Below are 26,327 nucleotides of genomic sequence, written 5' to 3' on the forward strand. Positions count from 1 at the left end.
CTGAAGGCCATTATCCTAAGCAAGATAATGCAGTAACAGAAAATCAAGTGCTGCATGTTGTCACTTATAAGTGAGAACTAAACGTTGAGTACATGTGGACACCAAGAAGAAATAATAGACACTGGGGCCTACTTGAGGGTGTAGGGTGGAAAGAGGATTGAAAAACTACCTATCGGGTACTATGCTTATTACCTGGGTGATAAAATAATATATAAGCCAAATCCCACAACACACAATTTATCTATATAGTAAACCTGTACATGTACCCCTGAAACTAAAAGTTTAAGAAAAATAATTATTACCCCTGGTTTATTAATAAAGAGAGTCTAAGAGCATATGCATTGTTTTATATCTTACGCTGTCTAATTTAGTAGCTGATACCAACTAAATGATCAATATAATTTAATTAATAAATTACATTTTTTTCAGGAAACTGTGAGATTTTATATGAAATACATATACATTTTAAATTCTAAGTAATACTGAACACTTACTTAATATAAAATGTGGCCCCTGCCTTTAAGGAATACTCTAGTTTTACAGAATACTTAGACTTGTTCATAACTTACCATAATACAAGGAGGAAGTTCTGCAGCTTAATATGACTATGATTTTGCAAAAGAGGTGGTGATTTCTCCTATTTGGAGGAATCGTCTGTAGTAGTACATAACCTTGTATGTTCATCAGTGGAAAGAAAGGGTATTCCAGAGGGATCATCTCAAGTATACAGCTGGATATAGGAAAGAGGATAGTTCACATGTGACTAGCCAGTTGTAGGTATGAATATACCTGAGTTTCTATATTTTATGACAACAGTTGTAACCAATAGATACATATACACATATACATACTTTAGCACATATCGAAATAATATCCTAGGATAGTTTTAGGAGTGGTATAATGAGAAAATGTACTAGTAGTATTCATTCTTGCTGAATCTTTCTCTGAGGCACTGTTTACAGCTCAGTGGTCCAAAATGGAGCTGGCAGACATTCTGGAAAAATTAGAGGTTTGTGTTCAGATGAATCTGGCCGAGCTGTATGACCTCAGGAAGGGTACTTCATTTACCTCAGTTTTGAAGTGAGGAAGGACTGCATACTTTACAAGGTTATAATGATAATTAAATAAGATATCTATATAAAGTCCCTGTCCCATGTCCAGCATATAATAGATAGATATGAAAATGGAGGTAGCTGGGGTTCAATTCTAGATCCTATATACTCCAGAACACACAAGCTCACCAGAACCTAGAAATCAGATATACTAGACACTTACTTGAGGACATCCAACTATCCAAATTTAAGAGAGGAGATTTGCCAAATAAGTAAAAAGATGTTCATATTATTACTTTTGGGTTGCATTACTCCACTCAACTATTAGCATATTAATTAAAGGGACAATTGGAACAAAATACTGTTATAATAGTAACGAGAAAGTAGAAAATTCTAATTGGGTAACTCGGTATTTATTTGAATAGGAACATAGGCACTTTTTTGAAGCAGCCATGTTTCATTATCTTACAGATAAATCCAAAACACATGACAAAGTTGCTGCACTGGCCAAGAAAAGGGTAAGGTTGTGTTTTATTATATAAAATATACAAACTTCAAATTTCATTTGATTAATAGTATTTTTTAAAGAAAATTAAATTATTTAAAAACAAATAATGACATACAGTGCATTTTTTCTTCTAAATATTACTTCATTATATGTTCCCTTTTTTAGGTTGATACTAGGAAATTAATATTTATGGTTACTTATATTAATGTTATAGGACTATCAGAAATTAAAACAATAGAAAACTATAAGTAAACAAGTAAATGAGCGCTTTTACTTAAATGATATTTCATATTCATACTCATATACCCTTCACACTCATACTCTTATAAAATATTTTTATATACTATATTACCATACTGTGTGTACACAATTCATAGAAAATTTAAATAAAATTTGGATCTCAGCATGGCTTTTGTCTTAAACTTAAGTAGATCACAATATCAGCCATTTTAATGACTTTTATGAACCTGGTATTTTTTTAATGTAAATTGTCAGCAGCATTTTAAAAGAATTATTAAAATTTAATACATTATTCTCAATATTGTATTCAGAGAGTTGTTTACTTACTGTCAAAAACTTGACTGAGATAGGATGAACCTTGACATTCTCCTCAACTGATGATGTTCTTACTACTAAACAAAGAGAAAGAGTTGGTGCCTAAATCAAATACTTCTGGACATATACTAGTGCCACAATGAAAGGAATTATGATAGAAAGAAAAGCCTTTGATGAGATTTCCCATGTTGAGCGGTGAGGCAGAGCAGATCAAGGGATGGTCAAGTGTAACCTTGAGGAACAGAAAAGGATATTGGGCATGTAACTATAGATGGCTAGGCAAAGGCTGGGCATCATGTTTGTATTCTGAATATGTACATTTTATGAGTCTTTCTAAAATCAGATTTTGTTTTTTTTTTTTGCTTTTTGGCTTATGAAAGGAATTTGGTCTTTTCACTGGCTGAATAATGTTCATGTTCCTTCGCAGAGAGGAATTCAGTATCACAGAAAACATGGATGCCCTTTATAAAAGAAAGGATATAGGTCTTATGTGTTCATCTGGAGATTTAGACAGGAATATGTGAAGTAGTGTAGTATTGTTAATGTGGACAGGTTTATTTCAATCTTTGCTAAAAGATATTTAATCAAATATTATAAAGATAATAACTAATGTTTCTATATATTACTTTATTTTTACCAGTTGTTCTTAACAAGGGTAGTACTGTCCTCAGTGCCATGGGCCAGATCTGACCTTTAAACTATTTTTGGTCTGCAATGAGATATGTACCAAAAGCAAGAGTAATCATTTATAAACTTGTATGGTAATTTGATAGAGTATTTTTTGTCTGTTGAATCTAATAATAATAAAATGAAGCTTGCGTTTTTTAATATGTCTGTTTTTTATTTCATTTTTTCTCTAGTAACTCATTTTTATTTTATTTAATAAAAGTATAGATCTCAGATAGACTGGGGGAAAACTGATTCTTTACCACAGATAGTTGAAGAGTTACTGTCTTAGGAGACATTTTAGAAATTTTTGGAGATGCTGTGGGTTATAGTAATTTTGGAGAATATAAGGTGTTTTACTGGGCAAGAGCTAGAGACACTAGGTATCTTAAGATGTATGGAACAGGGCTGTGTAAAACAACTATCTAATATTTGGAATGAGTTTGAATGTTCTGCTGGAGTCAGCAAACTAGAAGTATAATTATATATTGTGTTAATACAAAATAATACTGAAACATTACATGTTAGGCTAAAAGCCAAGGAATTAGAAGGCTTGTTATAGAGAGGCAAACTGACATAGAATAGACAGATTAAATTAGCTCTTGAAATAATTGACTATTTTACTGAACACTTTGTAACATTTTCAACTATATATTTAGCCACAAAAGGTCAAAGTACAGTTACAGAGAAATCATGGAAGGAATTTATAGATATGTAACAGGAAATTTGAGATGGCTTTTGTCTTAAAACTAAATATTACTTACTAAATTAATAGAGATATAGGAAATGCATTGATTTCACTGAATTTTTAAAATAAATGTTTAGAAATATTTTTAGTTCTTGTATCAGTTTGCTGAGAATGATGGTTTCCAGGTTCATCTGTGTCCCTACAAAGGATACGAACTCATCAATTTTTATGGCTGCATGGTACAGAAAATCAAACACCGCATATTCTCACTCATAGGCGGGTGTTGAACAATGAGAACACAGGAACACAGGGAGGGGAGCATCACACACTGAGGTCTATCAGGGAGAGCTAGGGGAGGGACAGCAACGTGTAGGGAGTTGGGGAGGGATAACATGGGAGAAATGCCAGATATAGGTGATGGGGATGAAGGCAGCAAACCACATTGCCATGTATGTACCTATGCAACAATCCTGTATATTCTTCACATGTACCCCAAAACCTAAAACACAGTTTATATATATACACACACACACACACACACACACACACACACACACACGCATATATATATATATATATATATATATATATATATATATAACACACACACACACAACTTAAAGAAAAAAAAAGTTAACATAAATTAACCATAAGATCCAGCAATCCTTCTTCTAGGTATGTACTCAAGAGATAAAAATGTACATCCACACAAAAATTTGTGTGTGAATGCTCATAAAAAATTATTCATAATAGCTGATATGGTTTGGCTCTGTGACCCCACTCAAATTTCATGTTGAATTATAATCCCACATGTCAGGGGAGGGGCCTAGTGGGAGATGATTGGATCATGGGAGCAGATTTTCCCCATGCTGTTCTCATTATAGTGAGTGAGTTCTCATGAGAGCTGATGGTTTAAAAGTGTGGCACTCCCCAGCTTTACTCTCTCCTGCCACCATGTAAGACATGCCTTGTTTCCCCTTTGCCTTCTACCATAATTGTAAGTTTCCTGAGGCCTCCCCAGTTCTGTGTGATTTTAATTGACTCACAAAGAACTGTGAGTCAATTAAACCTCTTTTCTTTATAAATTAAATAAATAAATAAATATTTTTTAGTGTTGTTAGCAAGATTATAAAACATTTCCACAAACATTGTCTTTCACTTTAGACACCAAGGGGAAAACAAGGCGGACATTATTATCATAATCTTATAAAGAAGGTCATTTGTGGTTAGAGAAGTTAAGGAACTTGCTCTAGCTACATGGTACTTTTAGATATTTTTATTTAATCTTAATTAGTTTTCCTTAATTCCTATTAAAATATTGACAAGTCAGCCTCATTAAGGTTTGAATATTAATTTCACTTAGTAAGGTAGCTTTTATTTTTCTTTACAGTTTGGTTTTATGGATATTGAACATAATATTTTTAAAGATGAGTATTTTTTTATGTAAAATATTATACATATATAAAAGAAAGCTGTTGGTATGAAAGAAAAAGATAATGGCAAAATATATTAGGTAGTCAAGTGCCAGGCACTACATATATGTTATTTCATTTTATTTCAACAATTATGGGGCACATTCAATATTGTCTCTGGTTCACAAGTGAAGGAAACAGGCAGAGGGATATTGACCTCTGCAAAAAAACAATACAAAGATAGATGATTTAAAAGCAGATAATTGCTTCTAGGGCCCCTCATCCTGGGTTGAAAAATCTTAATAGTTTGTGTTTTTTAATTTATATAAATACATAAGTATTTATATACATTATATCATATTTATATAACACATACATATATGTTGTATATTATTTATATAATACATAAGTATTTACATATATTATTTGTATAATACGTAAGTATTCATATAAATAAACAAAATACAAACTGTTAAGATTTTCAACCCAGGATGAGGAGCTCTAGAAGCAATTATTTGCTTTTTTATGATCCATCTTTGCATTGTGTTTTTCACAGTGGTCAACACTGTTTTCTTCATTTGTGAACCAGAGATAATACTTATGTCTTTATATAAACAAATGTGTGTATATGTATAAATGTTTTGTGATTATATTATTTTTTACAATGAGATCTCATTATATATGTTACTCTATAGATTAAATACTTAGATTAATAAATACAGACCTGTTTTTAACATTCTGCATACCATACCATAGCAGATGTATCAAAGTTTTATTAACCAGTCATATGTTGATGAATATGTAGATGTTTTCAAATTGCCCGTGTGGTTTGGTGCTGCTATAAGAAATGATTTAGTAAACATCCTTGCATATATATTTTTAAGTGCTGGTACTATTATTTCTATATGATAGTTTCCCAAAGATTAATTGATAGATCAAAGGTACTCACAATGTTTTCCTGCTTCCCTTGAATCATGAAAAGACCTTGAGGAATAACTTGTTAAAGTTATGTGTTGGCCTGTGCTGAGTTATATTATCAGTTGTTGCCACCTCTTTGAACCAAGATATAAGAATGTTGACATCTTGGATACTACTCCTAAGTGCCTACTTTGAATGGTATTCCTGGGGTCAAGTATGAGAGCTCTGTCTACAAGCTTCTGCTATTTACTTAGCTCCCCTTTTAAGCTCTTTAGCCGTGTGTGATTAGAGGTGGGTAGTACACGTGCACCTTCCTGATCACCTCTGCCCCACTGGCAGCAGTCTGAATGAAAGAGACTCTGAGTAAGTTACACTAATATCTCTGAGTTCCACTTGATAAAAAGGAGTAGGTCTAGCTTCTGTAAGTCCCTTCCCACCCTGATACAGCATGAACTGTAAGATATTCATAATAGCTCATTAAGTACTTTTAGAATATCAAAAGACTTGTGCAGACCAGAATTAATATATAGTAAATATCTGAGTCAAGTTGGCTTAAAGGTAAATAATAAAAAAATAAAATAAAAAACAAGTATACCAGGAAGACAGGTGGAATAGCTGATGGTGTTGCCTATAATAGATTTTAAAAGATGTTTGAATAGATAAGTAAATGTATGTATGTGTATTTATATACATACAAACTTTGTGTATGTGTGAGTGTGTCTTTAGGAAACAGTATACTGTGGTGGAAGAATACAAACTTATAACTGAGACAGCTCTGTCTCCAAGAGCTAGTTCTGCTACTTAATTGTTGTGTGACCTTAGGCAAGTTAATGTAAACATCTTTTAGCCTCATTTAATCAGTCCCTCTAAATTGGTAACAATAATAATTATCCTGTATGATTTTTATAGAGGTTAATATACAAAGCAATTATAATAACATATAGTTAATGTATTTTAGTAGTTGCTTAATAAATGCTAGTACTTTTCTTCCAGATTTCTCCTTAGAAGGACATAGGAAATAAGAATTTAAGAAAATTTAAAATTCTCAGACTTAGTATCGTAGTTCTATTAGATAGTTAGGATTAGCTATGCCTTTTTTAAATTATACTTTAAGTTCTCGGATACATGTGCAGAATGTGCAGGTTTGTTAGGTATACACGTGCCATGGTAGTTTGCTGCATCCATCAACCTGTCATCTACATTAGGTGTTTCTCCTAAAGCTATCCCTCCCTTATCCCCCTACTCCCTGACAGGCCCCAGTGTGTGATGTTCCCCTCCCTGTGTCCATTTGTTCTCATTGTTCAACTCCCACTTATGAGTGAGAACATGCGGTGTTTGCCTTTCTGTTCCTGTGTTAGTTTGCTGAGAATGATGGTTTCCAGCTTCATCCATGTCCCTGCAAAGTACATGAACTCATCCTTTTTTATGGCTGCATAGTAGTCCATGGTGTATATGTGACACATTTTTTTAAAATCCGGTCTATCATTGATGGGCATTTGGGTTGGTTCCCAGTCTTTGCTATTGTGAACAGTGATGCAGTAAACATACCTGTGTATGTGCCTTTATAGTAGAATGATTTATAATCCTTTGGGTATATACTCAGTAATGGGATTGCTAGATCAAATGATATTTCTGGTTGTAGATTCTTGGAGAATTGCCACTGTCTTCCACAATGGTTGAACTAATTTACACTCCCACCAACAGTGTAAAAGCATTGCTATTTCTCCACATCCTCTCCAGCATCTGTTGTTTCCTGATTTTTTAAGTATCTCCCATTCTGAAGGTTGCCTGTTCACTCTGATATGTTTCTTTTGCTGTACATAAGCTCTTTAGTTTAATTAGATCCCATTTGTCAATTTTGGCTTTTGTTGCCATTGCTTTTGGTGTTTTAGTCATGAAGTCTTTGCCCATGCCTATGTCCTGAATGGTATTGCCTAGGTTTTCTTCTGAAAATTCCCTAGTTATACCTCCCCCATTTTGGGGGAGGTTATATTTTTTCTGATTGATTTGTAGGCGTAGACACTCTTATCAGTTATTAATAACTTGTCAGTATGTTGCAAACATTTTCTGATTTTCCTTTTAAATGTTTTGTAGTTCTTTTTCTGTATGTAGTAAAATTGTTTCTTTTGGAGCTTTCAGTGTTTTTTGACATGCTTTAAAGGCTGCCCTTTTATTAATATAAAATATGTTTCACAATTCACTTAACCTTTCTTCTATTGTTACTGATAACACTGATGAAAATCTTCATCAGTATAGCTTCCTTTTCTACCCTGTTTGTTGAATTGTTTTTTCAAGGACAATTCCCAGGTGGAAGGATTATGTTGAACGGCTCTCACCATTAGTGCTTGCAAATGCCATAATTGTCATTGACAGGTATTAGTATAATAAAGATGTTGTTGCCAGTTTATATCATAATTGGTTGTTGTTTCTTTGACACGAGGTAAAAAGTTTATGTACTAATTTAAGAGAAAAATCATGTTTATAATACTAAATGCATCCATGTAGAAACAGAGTTTGGCTCTCGATTTATTTTTATTTAGATTTTTTCAATAGAGAGTTTAACATATTTTCTATTAACTCTATCCCAAATATTGTTACTAACTGGAAAAGGATCTCTTTTTTAGTTTTTTGTTTACATACAGATATTATGTGTATCTTTTTTCCCTAATACTTACTAATACCAATAATTCAACTTACACTATTTGAATGACAATGACCATTTTATTGATTTATACATTGATGTATGAGGAATTTTGTCTATTATATTTTCTGATAAAAAATATTTCTCCCCAAAGTTACTACAAAAATTTTTTATAACAAGCAGAAAATTTTCATTAGACCGGTTAACAGGATAGGTTGTTTACATTTTATGGCTAGATGTCTAGATATTTGTGTTAATTGCTAAGCTTGCCATTAATATGGAATTCATGTACTGCAACTCCCTTAATTTATTTAGCTTTATATGCATCCTTCCCAGAAGATAAATATTATAGCAGAGCCCTACTGCTGGGTTCTAGCCCTAGGCAGAGAGAAACTCAGAAAAGAATAGCAAGCAGCAGAACCCCTCGGGAAGAGTCACAGTCAGGCTTCAAAACTCATGTAATTTCCTTTTGTATTCTACTTTTTGGGCATCATTCACCTTTCCGTAGGCCAGTGTTCCCCAAACTTGAGTCATCCAGATATTCCATCACCATTTTGCCATTTTCAGTACTGTTACTATAGCTTTCTTTTAGTTGTAAGAGAAGAAAATTTCAACAATTTGAGTTTAAAGATCTAATTGACTTTTATTAGCGATTCATGAGTCTGGCAGCATCTTATCTATGAAATAGAAGGGTGCTCTGGTGGGATTAGCAGAATGATCAGCTTTTGTAAGGCAGCTCCAGCAGGAAGAAGGAAACAGCATTGTGTAAAAAAACAGATTGGTTAGCATCAGTTTACTTCAAGTAACTTTCCTTGTGTGGAAAAAGCAGAGAGCACTTTCTTAGGTTGACTGTGACCCTTATTATGGGTTGCTGTGAATCTCCTGTTTTTTGGGAAACTGGCTCGTCTCCCAGTTCAGTTTGATTACGTGATACCTAGTGCAAGTGATTCCATTCTAGTTTGGTCTGGATTATTGGAGCCTAGACCAATAGGCTCCAATAATAGGGGCACAGTCCACAACAATGACCTCCTGTAAATTTTATTTAACACATTTGACTCACCTTTTTGTAATTTAATTTTTATTGAAGTAAAATTTAAACACAGTGAAATGCAGAGATCTTAAGTGTACAGTTTGATGAATTTTTCTTAAATATATATATACTCATATAACTACCATCCGCAATCAAAATAATTTTCCTCACCCATAAAGTTTCCTAATGTAAACTTTTATCCATTTTATCCATTTTATTACTTTAAATCACCAGTGTAAATCTTAATATAAAAAGTTAATTTTTCTTTTTTTGAGACAGGGTCTTGCTCTGTCGCCCAGGCTGGCATACACTGGCATGAACACAGCTCACTGAAGCCTTGACCTCCTGGGCTCAAGTGATCCTCCTGCCTCAGCCTCCCAAGTAGCTGAGACCACAAGTGAGCACAACCATGCCTGGCTAATTTTTGTGTTTTTTGTAGACACAAGATCTCGATACATTGCCCGAGCTAATACGGAACTCCTGGGCTCAAACAATTCTCCCACCTTGGCCTCCTATAGTGCTGGGATTACAGGCATGAGACACACACCCCTCCTGAAAGTTCTTTTTATACTAGTTTCATTTGGCCTATGCTCAAGATCTGTCGAGGGAAACTGCTTCCTTTCAAGGCAGTATTAAAATAGCCTTCCAGAGGGTGATTTCAGCAAGATACTCTTTAGTAACTTCATAACTAAACCTGCTTGATTCATTTGCAAGATTTACCTCTTTTATCTTGAATTAAAGTCTATAGGAATTCTATAGGATAACAATTAGTAGTAAAATATTACAATTAGAGGAAACAGATAAATCTCTGATTCCAAATCCTTTTATACACCACTTTTGAAGGCAAGCAAAGATCCCTTGCTTCAGAATACATATTTGCTCGTGCAGATTATTGTATTTGCTCCTTAAATTAAAAAAAGAAAAAGTCTTTGTTGAGACTTGTATATTTGCTTAACTCTGTTTTGTGTTTGTTTTTCCCATCATGGATCTGACTTCAGCCAAACTGCCTACTTGTGGTTTTCACAAAATGGCCAGTGGGAGTGTGAGGAGCTGAGGGGTACAGGGGAAAGGCATATCAGGGGTGAGTATGGCAGAGTTGAAAACTCCTTTGTTTTTCTCCCCTGGAGAAAAAACTATAGTGTGTCCTAGTGTGAAGACCACACTATTCCCAAAGTTTATATGGCATGTAGTATAAGAAATGTTGGCTAGCAACTAGCTATAAGGGGCAGTTTTTCCATTCACAGGGCTGCTGGGCTGCTTGTTGCTAGGGTTGCACTTCTAAGGGGCTGCTGTAAGAAAGTAGACGTGGAGAGGGGTATAGTGATGCCTGCCTAAACCAGTGGGTTTTTTTCCCAGTGCAATGAGTGGATTATCTCAGAAAATTCAGAGTTTAATTATGCAAATCTGGTCCTTGGTAAACAAAAATTGAAGTTTATCTATCAGTGATTTTCTCTAGTTGTTTAAGACTTGTTTTCATCCTTATTACTAAAAAGCAAACAAAAAAGCATCCCTTTTGAGTGTCACTGTTTATAATGACTAGTTTTATATTAATTTTTCTCTGTACATAATGCCCATTTACAGATTCACTTGAGATTAATTTACTTGGAATTTGAGTTTGATAATACTTAAAATCTGGTGCTGCAGATTCCAAAAATTTGAAACTTTTCAACCATAACTCTCTCTGTTTTCCATTTTATATCTTAACTTTGAACCAGAAAGCAAGAAAGATGATTCCACAAAATGTGGTTGCTCTTTTTTTAAGAAACAAAATCTTCCTCAAGTAACTGTTATCAAATGGTGAACAGCTGCCAGATGTTGTCCTTTGTTGTTTGGACCTAAGGTTGTAGTATGCAGTTTTCTTCAATGCATTTTGCTGATTCTATTTATTACAAGTGTAATACTTTCTCTCTGATTCAGAGACACATAAGTCCTGTTTCCAACTTCAGACTCCACACAAAATGAATCTGAGTCTCCTCTGAACTCTGGAATATTTTTTGCTCACCATCATCATCTTCACTCCATTCCATTAGAACCAGAACCAGTATTACCAATCAATAGGTTATTGATAAAACATAGAATAGGAATTTGAATAATGAGTTTGTATTTTACACATTGTAGCAATTACACTAGTTATATTAAGTGATTTTTCTATGCCTAATAGTTATGCTGCTATTCTACTTGCAAAGGGAGAGGTATCACTGGAAAAAACACAATGTCAGTGAAAAGAGAATTGGCTTATAGCAGAATTCAAGTCTACAGTTTCAAATTTATAAGAATTTGGCTTTGTCCACAAGCCTTTCAACTTTTCATTTACGTCAAATGACACAAACCTCCTTTCTTTCTTTATAAACCTATAAATTATTACTTTTTAAATTCTTTAAAATTATAATGACTTCAAGGTGCTATTTGTCTTTTTGTTTATGTAGTTAATACCTTTACTTTGCCAAGCAGGGTGGCTCATGCCCATAATCCTTGCACTTTGGAAGGCTGAAGTGGGTGGATCGCTTCAGCCCAGAAGTGCAAGACAAGCCTGGGTAACATGGTGAAACTCTGTCTATACTAAAAATAAAAAGATTTTACCAGGTGTGGTGGCGTGCATGTGTGGTCCCATCTACTCAGGAGCCTGAGGTGGGAAGATCCCCTGAGCTTGGGAAGTTCATGTTGCAGTGAGCCAAGACTGTACCACTGCACTCTAGCCTGGGTGACGGGAGTGAGATCCTATCTCAAATAATGATAATGATAATAATAATAATAATAATTCCTTCACTTTGTTCCAGAAATAATTTGCCATATCACGAGATGTTTATATTAGGTATACATCTTACACTTACACTCTGCTACACACTAGACGGCAATTTTTTTTTGAGATGGAGTCTTGCTCTGTTGCCAGGCTGGTGTACAGTGGCACAATATTGGCTCACTACAACCTCCATCTCCCAAGTTCAAGCCATTCCCCTGCCTCAGCCTCCTGAGTAGCTGGGACTACAGGTGTGCACCGCCATGCCCTGCTAATTTTTTGTATTTTAGTAGAGACGGAGTTTCACCATGGCCAGGATGGTCTCGATCTCCTGACCTCATGATATGCCCACCTTGGCTTCCCAAAATGCTGGGATTACAGGCATGAGCCACTACACCCAGCATAGACAACATTTTTAAAATAAGTTTATAAATGTTTTGGTTGTGCTATTGTGGAGAGTCTGTCTATTCCTATGTATGAGAGAGATCTTACGCATTATACTGAAGGTAAATGCTTAAAGCATTTGACAGTGATCCATGGGTTCAATAATCAGTCTGGTTTTCCTTACTATTCTAGTTGATGTAGAGAAAAATTATAAAACAAATAATGAAGCACTTGCCATTAATTATTTTGTCCAGAAAAATAGTATGAGTACTATAACTACTGAATACTATCTGCATCAGCTTTTTAGAATTTAATTGAAACACAGATTCTAGACAGTCTTCCCTACAAACAGTATCTTCTCCCAACATTTTCCTTGCTAAGATATCTGTTGGCCATAGGAAAAGCCTGCACTCAAATAGGAATTGTTTCAACTGATTTGGATTTTCAAAAAGTCAAAAATTAGAGGTCAAATAATCTAATTGACTGGCTTTCTTCAATCAGCTAAGCAACTGTGTCACAAATTCTGCTTTCCGTGTTGTTCTTCCCTTCCTGGACTCCCTGTCTGGATTAGTCCTTAGTATTCTTAAACTCTTTATAAGTGAAATCTATTCTATTACAAAAAGAAATAACTGAATTTTCATGGTCTATCTCTGGTATAGATAGTCAAAGACCACTAAAAACTAAATTAAATGTAAGGCGTTGAAAACTACCAGTGAAGCACCAAATCATAGAGCTCCTTGAAGTTTCCTGGTATTTCTATCCTCTGCCAGGATTTTAAGTGTTAATCAAAGGCCTTTTATGCCTTTTGTTTAAGGTGGGCTGGTGATCAACTGCTATTTTTAGGGAAAGTGCTCTCTTGTGTCTTAGTTCACTGCTTGAATACACACTCCAATATTCTCTTTGATAAGCCCCTCAAAGCAGAGAAATCTACAGTGCTTTATTGTAAACTTACAGATGGCTGGGAGAGTGCAGGGAATAGCAAGATATTTATGAGTCATATTGCCACAGACTGGTTCCTGATAGTGTCCAAATCTCATAGGAATACTGAACTCTACTAAAGTTTGGCTAGACTGGAGCGTGTGGCAATTGATGATTGACATTTATATATAAGAAACACTAGATGTATGTTCTTTCTATTGAAATAGTATCTAAAATAGGGCCATAAAATGATCATTTTAATCCTCCCCTCCTTTTCAAAGGAGAGTTGAAAGCAATCATTGTCTCGGCCCAAAGACTTAGACTTGTGCTCTCCGGATACTCAGATTAAGTAATAACCATCATTTGCAGTGCTGCATGTAACTAGTTTTCATCCTTATTCTAAGTAGATTTTCCAAAGCGAAATGAGAATATTGGCTTTTCCTTTTATATGTTAACTTTTAACAAGGAGTTTGTGTACATTATTCAAAGCACACATATTCACTTTTGGAAATTCTGTCGAAGTAGGCAGCTCTTCAGTGATTATTGACTGACAATTACTCTCAAAAGAAGATTACAAAACATATTTATGTCTTCCCTGAGCATAAAATACTGAATCAAATTTTCACACCCCCAGATTTAACAGAACTAACAGACTTACTCTTTGTGTTTAAAAATAAAAATAAACACTTCATTTAGCTGAATAGTGACTTTAGGAAATGGGCAATTGTCAAGTCAGTTTATGCAGATCATATAAATCTAATGTAAACACAGTTCTATGGTTTTTCTGTACTTTGCAATTAAAGGCAATTCTATCATTTGCAATTCCAGTCAGCAATCCTAATGATATACATGTGTTTTGTACACTCAACAAGGAAAGTATTAAAACTTAATTTGGTTTATGTAGAATCAGTGACACATAGTGTTATATTTGTGTGGATAGGTGGGATGCATTAAATCAGTGTCTCAAAAACTTTAATTTTCTTGGGAGTCATCTAAGGAGCTTATTTAAACACAGATTCCTGGGACCCACCCCCAGAGTATCTGATAGGGTGGGCATAAAAATTTGCATTTCTCCTTTTTTTCTTTTTCTTTTTTTCTTTTCTTTCTTTTTTTTTTTTTTTTTTTTTTTTTTTGAGTTATAGTCTCACTCTGTTGCCCAGACTGGAGTTCAGTGGCATGATCTTGGCTTACTGCATGCAGCCTGTCTCCCGGGTTCAAGCATTTCTTCTGCCTTAGCATCCCGAGTAGCCAGACTTCAGGCACACGCCATCACATCCGACTAATTTTTGCACTTTTTGTAGCAACGGGGTGTAACCATATTGGCCAGGCTGGTCTCAAGCTCCTGACCTCATGATCCACCCACCTCAGCCTCCCAAAGTGCTGGGATTACACCAAGCCGAGCCTAAAAATTTGCATTTTCATCAAGCTCCCAGGTATTGTTAATTCTGACACATAATGGCCCTTACTCTGAATAGTACTAGGCTAGACAACATAAGATAATCAGCTCTGCAATGGTAGGAAGAAAAGTGGGAGGGATGGGATAGGTAAATATTATAGTATCTACCTGTAGTGGGTTGAATAGTGGCCCCAAAAAGATATATCCATCTGGAACCTTAGAACGTGACCTTGTTTGGAATAATGATGTTTGCAGATGTAATCAAGGTAAGGATATTAAGATGAGATCATCTTGGAGATGGGCCCTAAGTGCCCATTTTAATGAGTGCCCTCACCAGATACAGACTTCCATCCTATATTACTGCAAGATAATACGTTTCTCTTGCTTTTCCATTTGTGATAATTTGTTACAGCAGTCCTAGGAAACCAGTGCACCCATCTCCTACTATACCAGAATGCTAAGTTCCCTCAGTCGTGTGCTATAAACAAAAAGGTAAGACTCTGGACACTGGTCCAGAGGGAAACAATGATTGAACAACTAATTGGCAAGGAGAGTTAGATATTTTCTGGCATATTATTTAATCTTCCCCCAAATACTTTGAGGTAGAAATTTTTTGGCATCATTTAACAAAACAAGACCTTGAAATGCCAAATAGTCATTTAGGCCGCAAATATTTATTGTTTACTTTACACCAGACTCTTGCTGGCTACTGGAGTAGTCAAGTGACACCAAAAGTGACATAGCCAGTAAGTGCTAGAATAAGCAGTTAACTCTAGATCGTGTTATGCCAAATTCTGTGCTTTTCTCCATTACATTTTATCAAAGACTCAAAGCAGGAAGGCATAGAGCATTTTGGCAAATACTGACTTGTTCGTTTCAGTCACTTAACAAAGTAGAAAAATAATTTATTTTTTTTTCCAACAGGAATCCTCCCCCTGATTTATGATAAGTGTTTAATGGTATTTCCATTAGTACCTATAAAGTGCTCTTCACTTTGTTATCTTTTAATCTTATTTCCTCTTCTAACCCTGTTTACTTTAACCCTTTTTACTTTATGCTCAAACATGCAGATAATTTAAGATGATACTTAATAACAAGATGGAAATAATAGATCTATGTTGTCTTTGGAGATGGAGATCAGTAATTTAGACAACAGTATTTCAATATTCTTGTTTTTGAGATCGGGGTCTCGCTCTGTGGAGTACAGTAGTGCAATCTCAGCTTCTATGAATTTATTACAAATTTTAGTTAGCTACCTTTTGAGTTTTGATTTCATGCTATTGCATTTTTGTCAGTGAATGTGGTCTGTAAAATAGAGATTATTTTAATATTTTTGAGACTTCCTCTGTGACCCAGTAGGTGGTCAAATTTATAAGTGTTTCAGCTTGGAAACAATACGTATTCTTTAATTATTCAATGCTAGGTTCAATGTATGTTCATTATATTAAGCTTATTGTTTGTGGGTTGAATTACCCTATTCACTATTTTTTTCTGCTTTATTATTTTTTGAGAGGTAAATTGTGTAAGAAATTTTAAGAGAGGCTAAAAAAAAATCTCTGTAGATTTAGCATTTTCTACTTGTAATTCTGTGTTTTCACTTTGTACATTTTTTTGTTTTGAGATGGAGTCTCACTCTGTCGCCAGGCTGCAGTGCAGTGGCAAGATCTCAGCTCACTGCAACCTCCACCTCCCCAATTCAAGCAATTCTCCTGCCTCAGCCTCCCAAGTAGCTAGGACTACAGGCGCGTACCACTACACCCAGCTAATTTTTGTATTTTTAGTAGAGACAGGGTTTCACCATGTTAGACAGGATAGTCTTGATCTCTTGACCTTGTGATCCGCCTGCCTCGGCCTCCCAAAGTGCGAGGATTACTAGCATGAGCTATCGCGCCACGCCCACTTTATATATTCATTTAGTGTTGCTATAAAGGAATACTAGGTAATTAATGAAGAAAAGATTTATTTGGCTCAGGGTTTTGCAGGCTGTGCAAGAAGCATGGTGCTGGTATCTGCTTAGCTTCTGGTGAGGGGCCCAGCCTGCTTCCACTCATGATAGAAGGTAAAGGGGAATCAGCAGATACAGAGATTATATGGCAAGAGAGGAAGTAAGAGAATGTTGGGAAGGTGCCAGCCTCTTTTTAACAAACAACTGTAGTGAGAATTAATAGACTGAGAATTCACCCACAAGAGAGGGCATTAATCCATGTATGAAAGATTTGCTCCATAACTCAAACACCTCCCATTAGGCCCCACCTCCAACACTGGGGATCACATTTAAACATGAAGTTTGGAGGGGACACACATCAAAATTACTGCACTAATATTTTAGGTAATAGGTCAAGACAATTATATTTTCTGAGTGAATTTTTTTAGCATTTAGTAGCAACCCTTTTAATCTCTGATTATGCTTTTTGATTTAATGTCTGCTTTTCTTCTAACATGAATATTGCTACATTAGGTTTCTTTTGTTAATAATTATGAATATATTATATTCCAGCTCCTTACTTTCAACCTTTCTTTTTTATTTTTTATTTATTTATTTATTTTTATTTTGAGATAGCCTATCACCCAGGCTGTAGTACAGTGATGTGATATCGGCTCACTGTAACCTACACCTCCTGGGTTCAAGCGATTCTCCTGCTTCAGCCTCCTGAGTAGCTGGAATTACTGTTGTATACCATCACACCCAACTAATTTTTATACTTTATTAATAAAGACAGGGTTTCACCATTTTGGCCAGGCTTGTCTTGAACTCCTGACCTCAAGTGATCTGCCTACCTTGGCCTCCCAAAGCGCTGGAATTAGAGGTGTGACCAACTGCTCCTCTTCGTTTCAACCTTTCCATGTCATTGTTTTTTGAATTACAGTTTATTGAGATGTAATTTGTATACCATACAGTTCACTTTTTCAAAATATACCATTCAGTTTATTCAAAGTTTTGCAACCAACATTACTGCCTAATTTTAGAACAGTTTTTCATCACCTTGAAAGGAAGCTTTATACCCATTAGCAGTCACTGCCTATTTCCCACCTCTCCCTTTTCTGTGGTGACCACTAATCTATTTTCTGCTTCTATCGATTTGCCTGTTTTAGTCATCTTAGATGATATTATACTGTGGCCTTTTGTGTCTGGCTGTTCACTTTTCATCTGTATTATAGCATGTGTCAGTACTTCATCATTTTTAATGGCTGAATAGTATTTCATTATATGGATATACCACACTTTATTTATCCATTGGTGGACATTTGGGTTGTTTCTAATCTTTGGCTATTATAAAAAATGCCATTATGAACAGTCATGTACTGGTTCTGTCTGAGTGCCATTTGTTGAAAAGACTGTTCTTTGTTATTGAATTGTCATGGGACTCTTCCTAAAAATCAGTTGACCATGTATGTGAGAGTGTTTTTTGAACTCCCAATTCTATTCCATCCATCCATTCTTCTATTTTAATTCCAATACCATACTATCTTGATTACTGTAGCTTTGTCATAACTTTTGAAATCAGGAGATGTGACCAACTTCTTTTAGCCAAACCCTTTTAAATTGCCCCTTCTAAAGAAGAGTATATTGCCTCACTGCCTGCCTTTGGCTGAACTTTGTGACTTACTTTGGCCCATGGAATACGGTAGAAGTGACAGTGTGATAATTCCAACCCAGTCCTTAAGAGGCTTCGTGTATTTTTGTTCTTCGTTTGAGCCTCTAGACTAACCCAAATTTACCCAGTAGTCTTAGGAAAATGCAAGTCATGTAGGGCAGAACTACCTACATCAGCCAACCCTAGACCTATAGGAGAGCATTCCTAGCTGCTTCACTATGCATCAGAGATGCCCCACCAAACCAGGAGGAACCTTGACCAACCTGAAAACATAAGAAAAGAGGCCACCAGTTTCCATCAGAAAAGCCTAGGATATTCCATGAGAAGATGATCATGTACAAATTTCTTAACTCTTCTAAATTAATCATTTACAAACACTGTGCATGTCCATTGAGGATCAGCAGGGATTGAAACAATTGAAACTGAATCTCTACTTCATGGTCACTAAGGGAACCAGAGTCTCTACCACCTGCTAGCTACACTCTGGAGCTTGTAGCCTTTTCAGCTATCAACATGAGAGTCAAGGCTAAGAATCTACCCCGGATGTCAAGAAAGACTTTGGGCATAAGCAATGCTGGAGTGAAAAGGATCAACACTGGAGAGAAAAGGAGAAGAGGTAAACATAATGACGGTCTGGAAGTTGAATTGAATTTCATGGCAAAAGGGATTCAGGAAGTCATTCAGCTATCCGGATGTGAACCAACTAGAAGCAAGTGAACCAACTAGAAGCAAGTGTCTATTCTTTATATGGGTCATATTGTTGGATCCTATCTCATGGGAACTAATAGCTTAAAGTGGTTTTCAAACAAAAGTATGAAACTTGCAAATAGAGCAAATGAAAGTGCATAATGTAAACAAGATTTTAAATGGAAAGTACTTCATTCTTCAGGATACTGAAGGCAAAAATGTTTTCAAAAATGTTAACAGCAAATTTCTATAATAAATGTACTGAATAGACAGACATTATCTGTCTATCCAAGTATTAAAACTACCAATTTTTCTATCTATTGAAGTACATATTTTTAGACATAATAAAAATGAATTTTCCTTAAAAAAATTACTTGTGTTTCTCTTCTTTTGGTGATTATCCTTAATATGAACATGCTTAATTGGCTTAACCATTTAAATCTAATCACTGTCACTCTTCTCTTGAATAATTCAAGGTTCTGAAGATGCTTTCATGTTTGTCTAACCCCTTTTCCTCTTCAATTTAGTTATTTACTTTTGTAAATCCCCTTTGTTCTTTACTCCATTACCAATTAGTCTTTTTTTAGGTCAGTGTTTCTTTAGATTTACATAATGTTGAGCATTTACTTATCTTCACTTCTTTTTGATTTTTCTAGATTCAATCTTCTTCCTTCAAAGTACATTCTTTAGTAGCTCTTTCAGCGAAGTTCTTTTTAATTATCACTCTTTTGAAAAATATTGTTTTAAAAATTGTAATTTTTTTTCATAATAATGGAAATCAACAATCACAAAAAGCAGAAAAAATAGTATTGAACCTTTTCATACACCTCAGTCTCAGCAAACACACATGTATGGCTATCTTCTTGAATTATAGTTTTATTGGATACAGTTTAACTGAAGATATATTCCTGGATATTGTTTTGATATGGTATCTATTACAGCCTAATTGTCTTTCCTTTATAGTTGGCACCATGGGCTTTTACAAATTGACATGTTTGATTTTGGAAAATTCTTTTATTTTTTTCTTTTTTGAGAGGGAATATCACTCTGTTGCCCAGGCTGGAGTGCAGTGGCTTGAACCTCCCAGGTTCAAGCAATTCTCGTGCCTCAGCCTCCCATGTAGCTGGGATTACAGGTATGCGCCACCATGCCTAATTTTTTGTATTTTTAGCAGAGACTGGGTTTTGACATGTTGGCCAGGCTGGTCTCAAACTCTTGAACGCTGATAATCATCCACCTTTACCTCCCAAAGTGCTGGGATTACAGGCATTAGCCAACACGCCTGGCCTAATTCTGGAAGATTCTTTGGCATTATAACTTCAAATATTTATCTTCCATTTTGTTTCTATATTATTTTTATGGAACTCCTTTCAGAAGTATTCTCGACCTTATCATTCTGTTCCCCATGACTCTTAGCTGTTCTTCCAAAAAGTATTTTTTCTCTCACTGCTATAGATTTGGTGATTTCTTCAAGTCTACCTTCCAGAATATTCTTTCTTCAGTGTTTCTAATCAGTTTTTTAAGCCATCCATTGGATTTTAAATTCAACGACATGACTTTCTAGAAGTGTGATTGGGTTCTTTTTTTTGTTTTGTTTTGAGTTGGAGTTTCGCTCTTGTTGCCCAGGCTGGAGTGCAATGGCGTGATCTCAGCCCATCACAACCTCTGCCTCCTGGGTTCAGGTGATTCTCCTGCCTCAGCCTCCCGGGTAACTGGGATTACAGGCATGCGCCACCACACCTCGCTATATTTGGTTATTTTTTAAATTTCTTTCATAGCTCATAGATATCATAGAAACCTGAAGTTGGTCATTATAGTTTCTAACCCATTTTAACCCTTTAATAACTATATTTATTTTTAATTTGAGCTTATTGCTATAATACAAACACATGAAATGAAAATCATAAATATAAATAAAATTAGATGAATTTTTTAATAAAATGAGCATTCTTTTCTAACCAGCACCAGATCAATAAGCAAAATATTTCCAGAACCCCAGAAGTGTTCTCATGCCCTCTTCTAGTCACACTTCACACCTCCAGGGTAAATGCTATCCTGACTTGTAGGGCCACACTTTAGCTTTGCCTGTTTTTGAGTTTTATGTCAACTAAACTATACAGTGTAAATTATTTTATGGTTTTTTTTCTTCCGCAGATGATCTACACACTCTTAATCTTAATACTTACGAATTACGAAGACCCTGTATACATTTTCACATTAATTTCTTGGCTCTTTTACTTACTTTTGTCTTAGTGGATAAGTCTTGTTAATTATTTGATTGGGAAATCTCAGGAGACATGAAATTGGATTTCTCACTTTAATGGTATAGACCTAGTGTTTTCATTCTTTTAGGATTATTGCTTTTTTCCGTCTAATTCCCCATGTCAGACTGTGTACTACCATATTGCTTTTGTGTCCTGGTGAGTGAAGTTTTTCCTATTCTCTTGTTATGGTCAGAAAAAGTCCTTGAAATCCCTAGGCTTTATGGAACATTATTAGCATAGCTCTCAAACCAGTGTCACGCTCAAATCATGTCACTTGCCTTTGTCTAGACATGAAAAGCCCAGGTCAAAACTCCTTTGGTCCCTTATCTTGGTACAAATTTCTTTTGGGCCTTCACCACGACAGTTTCCATCTGTATATTAATAGCTTTACATTTCATATGCTTCTAGCATCGGATTTTGTTTTCTTTCTCTAAAGATTATATATGTGTGTACATCTTTAAGGTGTTTTTATTAGTATTTTTATGTGTTTGTGAAGTTATCTAAGGGGAAGTGAATAATATAGAAGGTAAGCATCCAAATCAGATCAGTTTGCCATTCCTGAAAAGTGATCAGATCCCTCCAATTGCAGTGACTATGCAGTGCTTGACTAGACTTAAAGATGTTTTTGGGGCTATGGGCCAGAGCGTTTCTTCTGGCCCAATTTCTTGAACTGCGTGGGACCCATTATTTTGCTGAGCTGATTTAGTCCCATATGAACTAATCATCTTTTTGTCTTTGTTTTATAGAAGCAGATTTCTAAAAATAATATTGAAAAGAGAAAGCCCAAATTTAGAAAAAGGAAAAGGTATGCTTTTAGAAATTAAATAATATTATGATAAAATTGAAATATATATTTGATTTAGTTATTGCATGACCTTTCTCACAGTGTTTGATTTTATTTCACTTGAAAAATACTGTGTTTACAGTTTTCTAAAAGAATTATAGAATTATGAGTAGTAAAATTTTTATATTTATGAAATATTTTGAGCTAGAACTTTTAAAGATTAACATCATATGAGCAATCAGGTGAGAATCAGGCTTTTAGTTTAAAAATAGGTAATGTAAACCAGAAACAGGTTTTCATAATGAACTGATAAGCCACAGATGACAAGTTTTAGAGTTTATCATTGAACCAGTCATTTTTTTAAAGAATGGAAATCAGTGCTGTGTTAGGAGGGATCCTTCTCAAAACAAGGACTGACACTTATAGGAAGCCATTTTCTTCTTCTTTGTACTTTTTCAGAAGATGAGTAACTACATTTTAAAAATGGACTTCCACTGCCTTATTTCATTACACTTCACAGTAACCCTATCAATAGTTAGGAAGTATATTATAATCTGCATTTTAAAAAATGAAGATTTCCTGTCTTGGAGAAGTCAGAGTGACATTCTCAAGATCTTAGGGTTAGACAAATTATATTTGAACAAATTTCTTCTGACTCTGTGATAAAAACATAGAATTGTGGAAACAGTATGGATTTTGCAGTCTGACAGAATTTAGTTCTGCCATATTCTACCATTTACGTAAGTTGTCAGATTTCTCATTTTTCTCTGATATCTCAAATTGTTTCTTTATATAATGACGGAAACAGCTTGTAGGTTTTTTTGGAGGAGATAATGAAAAAGCCTGTGTAAGGTGCTTGGTAAACTGTTACTGCTTTGCACATAGTGAGAGCTCAAAACAATATTAGTCTTTTTTTTTCACTGCACCATACCGTCTTACTACATAAAACAACCAAGAAAATTATTTTAAGATAAGAAAATATATATATTTAAAACCTACAGTTACCAATGAATATACATAAATGGTCATTTAAATATATAGAATTGATCTTTTGAAACTAAATCTGTCATTCTTTTTCTAGGAAAGCAACTTTAACATACTCTTTTGAAAATGTTTGTTATGATGATGCCTTATCAAAGGAAAACATGGGTATGTGAAGGCCTGTCCTGCTTTTGGTTCTTTAACCTATATATAATTCCACAAAATGTAGTTGTAGTCATTTGAAAGAAAAGAAAGATCTCTTTTATGTGTGTGTGTGTGTGTACATTTGCACACATATATACATGCGTGTATGTGTACACATATATGAGAAATATTAATGGATCATTTGTGTTATTGATTTAGATACTGAGGCTTTTAAATTTTCTTTAGGTTTCTATTTCCTTGAATTAAATTTTCTCTGTTTAAGTCATGTATTTAATTTTTTAAAATAATGCACCAGGCTGGGTGTGGTGGCTTAGCCCTGTAATCCTAGCACTTTGGGAGGTTGAGGCATACAGATAACTTGAGGTCAAGAGTTCAAGACAAGCCTGGTCAACATGGTGAAACCCATCTCTACTAAAAATACAAAAATTAGTTGGCCGTGGTTGCGTGTGACTATAGACCCAGCTACTCCAGAGGCTGAGGCAGGAGAATCACTTGAGCCTTGGAGGTATAGGTTGTAGTGAGCCGAGATTGGGCCACTGCATTCCACCTGGGTGACAGAGCAAGACTCCCTCCCAATAAATAAATAAAACATTAAAAAATTATACAATAACACACCAGCAGCTGTGGAAAGAAATACTAGCAACTATACATTTCAATCCAAACTTCTTCATTCCAAACTTACTGGGATCCTAAGAGAGCCAAAGAAAAAGAAGAAAGAAGAGCAGCAGCCTGGGACTTTCAACTAAATTGTCATTGGTTAGAACACAGTAGAGTGAATGTGGAATGCAGGGGGAAAGTTTTAGTTTTCAAAGGCAATTTCCTTTTTCTACATTTTCTTTAGTCTTGAAAAGCAGTCAGATGCTTATTTGCAATTTAGAACTTTAGCAGTCACGTTCAAAGCTCATTAAACCCTGAGGAGTTATCAGTGATATATTTATTCTCTTTTCCTTGAAGCCACTCCCAGGGCATCCTATGGCATTGCAATTCAATTGGCTAAATAAGTCAGTCATTGTAGTCTTATTAAAAGCAGGGAAAGCCAGGTGCAGTGGGCTCATGCCTGTAATCCTGGCACCTTGGGAAGTTGAGACGAGAGGATCCCTAGAGCCCAAGAGTTAAAGACCAGCCTTATTGACACAGTGAGACCTCGTCTCTACTAAAATAATAATAATAAAAAAATTAGCTGGGCATGGTGGCACATGCCTGTAGTCCTAGCTTCTGGGAAAGCTGAGGTGGGAGGATCTCCTGAGCCCAAGAGTTTGAGCTTGCAGTGACCTGTGATCACGCCATTGCACTCCAGCCTGGGTGACAGAAAGGATGAAGTAGTTATTTTTTAAAATCTCCTTGTTCTCCTAAACCACTACAAACTTCTGCTGTTTCTATCTCTTTTCAAACTTACTCTGTTCCTGTTTCCTTAGTGATTAAGGTGTTCTTTTTCTTGGCTATTTCATCCCTTTGTTTCACATCACCATTCATATGTTCCTGTAGAAAGGTAAAAGGCTGTTTACTGAGTTCCCACTAGGAGACCCTGGCACTGTGGCTGAGACCAGGATCCTTCTCCCCTCCAACTCACACAAGATACTACAGGAGAAATCCGCTGCAGCCCAGAGGCATCTATTGATTGGAAATGACTCTTCCTTGTAATAAATGAATATATCTTGGTAGTTATCCAGGTAAAGGAAGTCTCTTCAGGATTGTAACATTCGCTATGGCTCCAAAAGTCTCAAAAGTTAACTGTTAAAATAGTTAACCTGATATATGTTTTATTTCTCCATCCCATTGTGAACCAATAAAGATCAGGAACATCTACTCTACTATGTTCTTTGCTAGAGTTCATTCCCTTCCTAAAAGAGTGATTCTTTTTCAAGTTTCACTCTTCTCAAGTTTTTTATCCCCTATCTACCTTTCTATGGATCCCTCAATCTAAGCCTCTAATAGTTCCCATTTCTCCACAGCTTAAAGTAAGATCAGTCCTAGATCAAAGTATAGAAGAAAGTTATACCCTATTCTTGAATCTCTGTCCCACTTCTTAGACCCACTTTCCTTATACTCCCAGATGTTAAAGTTTCCACATTAGTCTTCTGCCCCAGATTTGCTGTTTCTTCAAGAGCTTTATGCTCCACTAATTGCTTATCTCTGTCTCTCTTAGTAAGCTTTTTTCTCCTTTTTTCCTGTGGAACCATGAGTCAATTAATCCTTTTTTCTTTATAAGCTGTTGAGTCTAAGGTACTTCTTAGCAATGGGAGAGTGGACTAATACAGCCCTCATCCCCTTTATCCCCAAAATGCCATGCCTCCTATTTCTTTTTGTGTCTCCGGGAATAGTACTCTTTTCTTTATTAAATTTCAACCTTTATTTTACTCATGTCTGCATTTAAGTTGTAAGCACACAGAGACATGTTTGTGGCTACTTTAAAGCAAAAGAAAACCCAAGTACTTTTTACTCCTCATCACCCTCCTCTTTTATTAAAATGCCTTTAGAATTTCAACATTGAGATAGCATTGAAAATTTATTTAGTATTTTTTTTTCAGTGCCAGCTTTGTAATAATCCAACCAGTAGCTACTATATAAGGGAATGTGTTCGTCTGTTTTTGCATTACTATAAAGAAATACCAAAGATAGGGTAATTTATAAGAGGTTTAATTGGCTCACAGTTCTGCAGGCCTTCTAAGAAGCATGGTGCTTCGCTTCTGGGAGACTTTCCAGGAGGCTTACAATTATGGCAGAAGGTAAAGGGGAGCAGGAATGTCACATGGCAAAAGCAGGGACAAAAGAGGAGAGAGTTGCCACATACTTTTAAACAGCCAGATCGCATGAGAACTCACTCATTATCCCAAGGACAGTACCAAGGAAATAGTACTAAATCATTCCTGAGAAATCTGCTTCCGTGATCTACTTACCTTCTACCAGGCCCTGCCTCCAACACTGTGTATTACAATTCAACATAA

At 35.4% G+C, this 26,327-nt stretch overlaps 1 protein-coding gene across 3 annotated transcripts in view; it reads left to right on the forward strand.

The window, feature by feature from the left end:
* ZCWPW2 (zinc finger CW-type and PWWP domain containing 2) overlaps nt 1-26,327 on the forward strand; it is a 166,642-nt gene that overhangs the window by 118,820 nt on the left and 21,495 nt on the right. For all 3 annotated transcript variants that reach the window (XM_032259677.1, XM_032259692.1, XM_032259683.1), the window contains 3 exons: nt 1,524-1,570; nt 22,199-22,257; nt 23,318-23,385. In XM_032259677.1, the coding sequence (XP_032115568.1) occupies nt 1,524-1,570; nt 22,199-22,257; nt 23,318-23,385 (174 nt within the window). The remainder of the gene's footprint in view (nt 1-1,523; nt 1,571-22,198; nt 22,258-23,317; nt 23,386-26,327) is intronic.

Source organism: Sapajus apella, unplaced genomic scaffold (assembly GCF_009761245.1).
Source record: "Sapajus apella isolate SASKATOON/1434 unplaced genomic scaffold, GSC_monkey_1.0 scaffold4, whole genome shotgun sequence".
Classification (NCBI taxonomy): domain Eukaryota; kingdom Metazoa; phylum Chordata; class Mammalia; order Primates; family Cebidae; genus Sapajus; species Sapajus apella.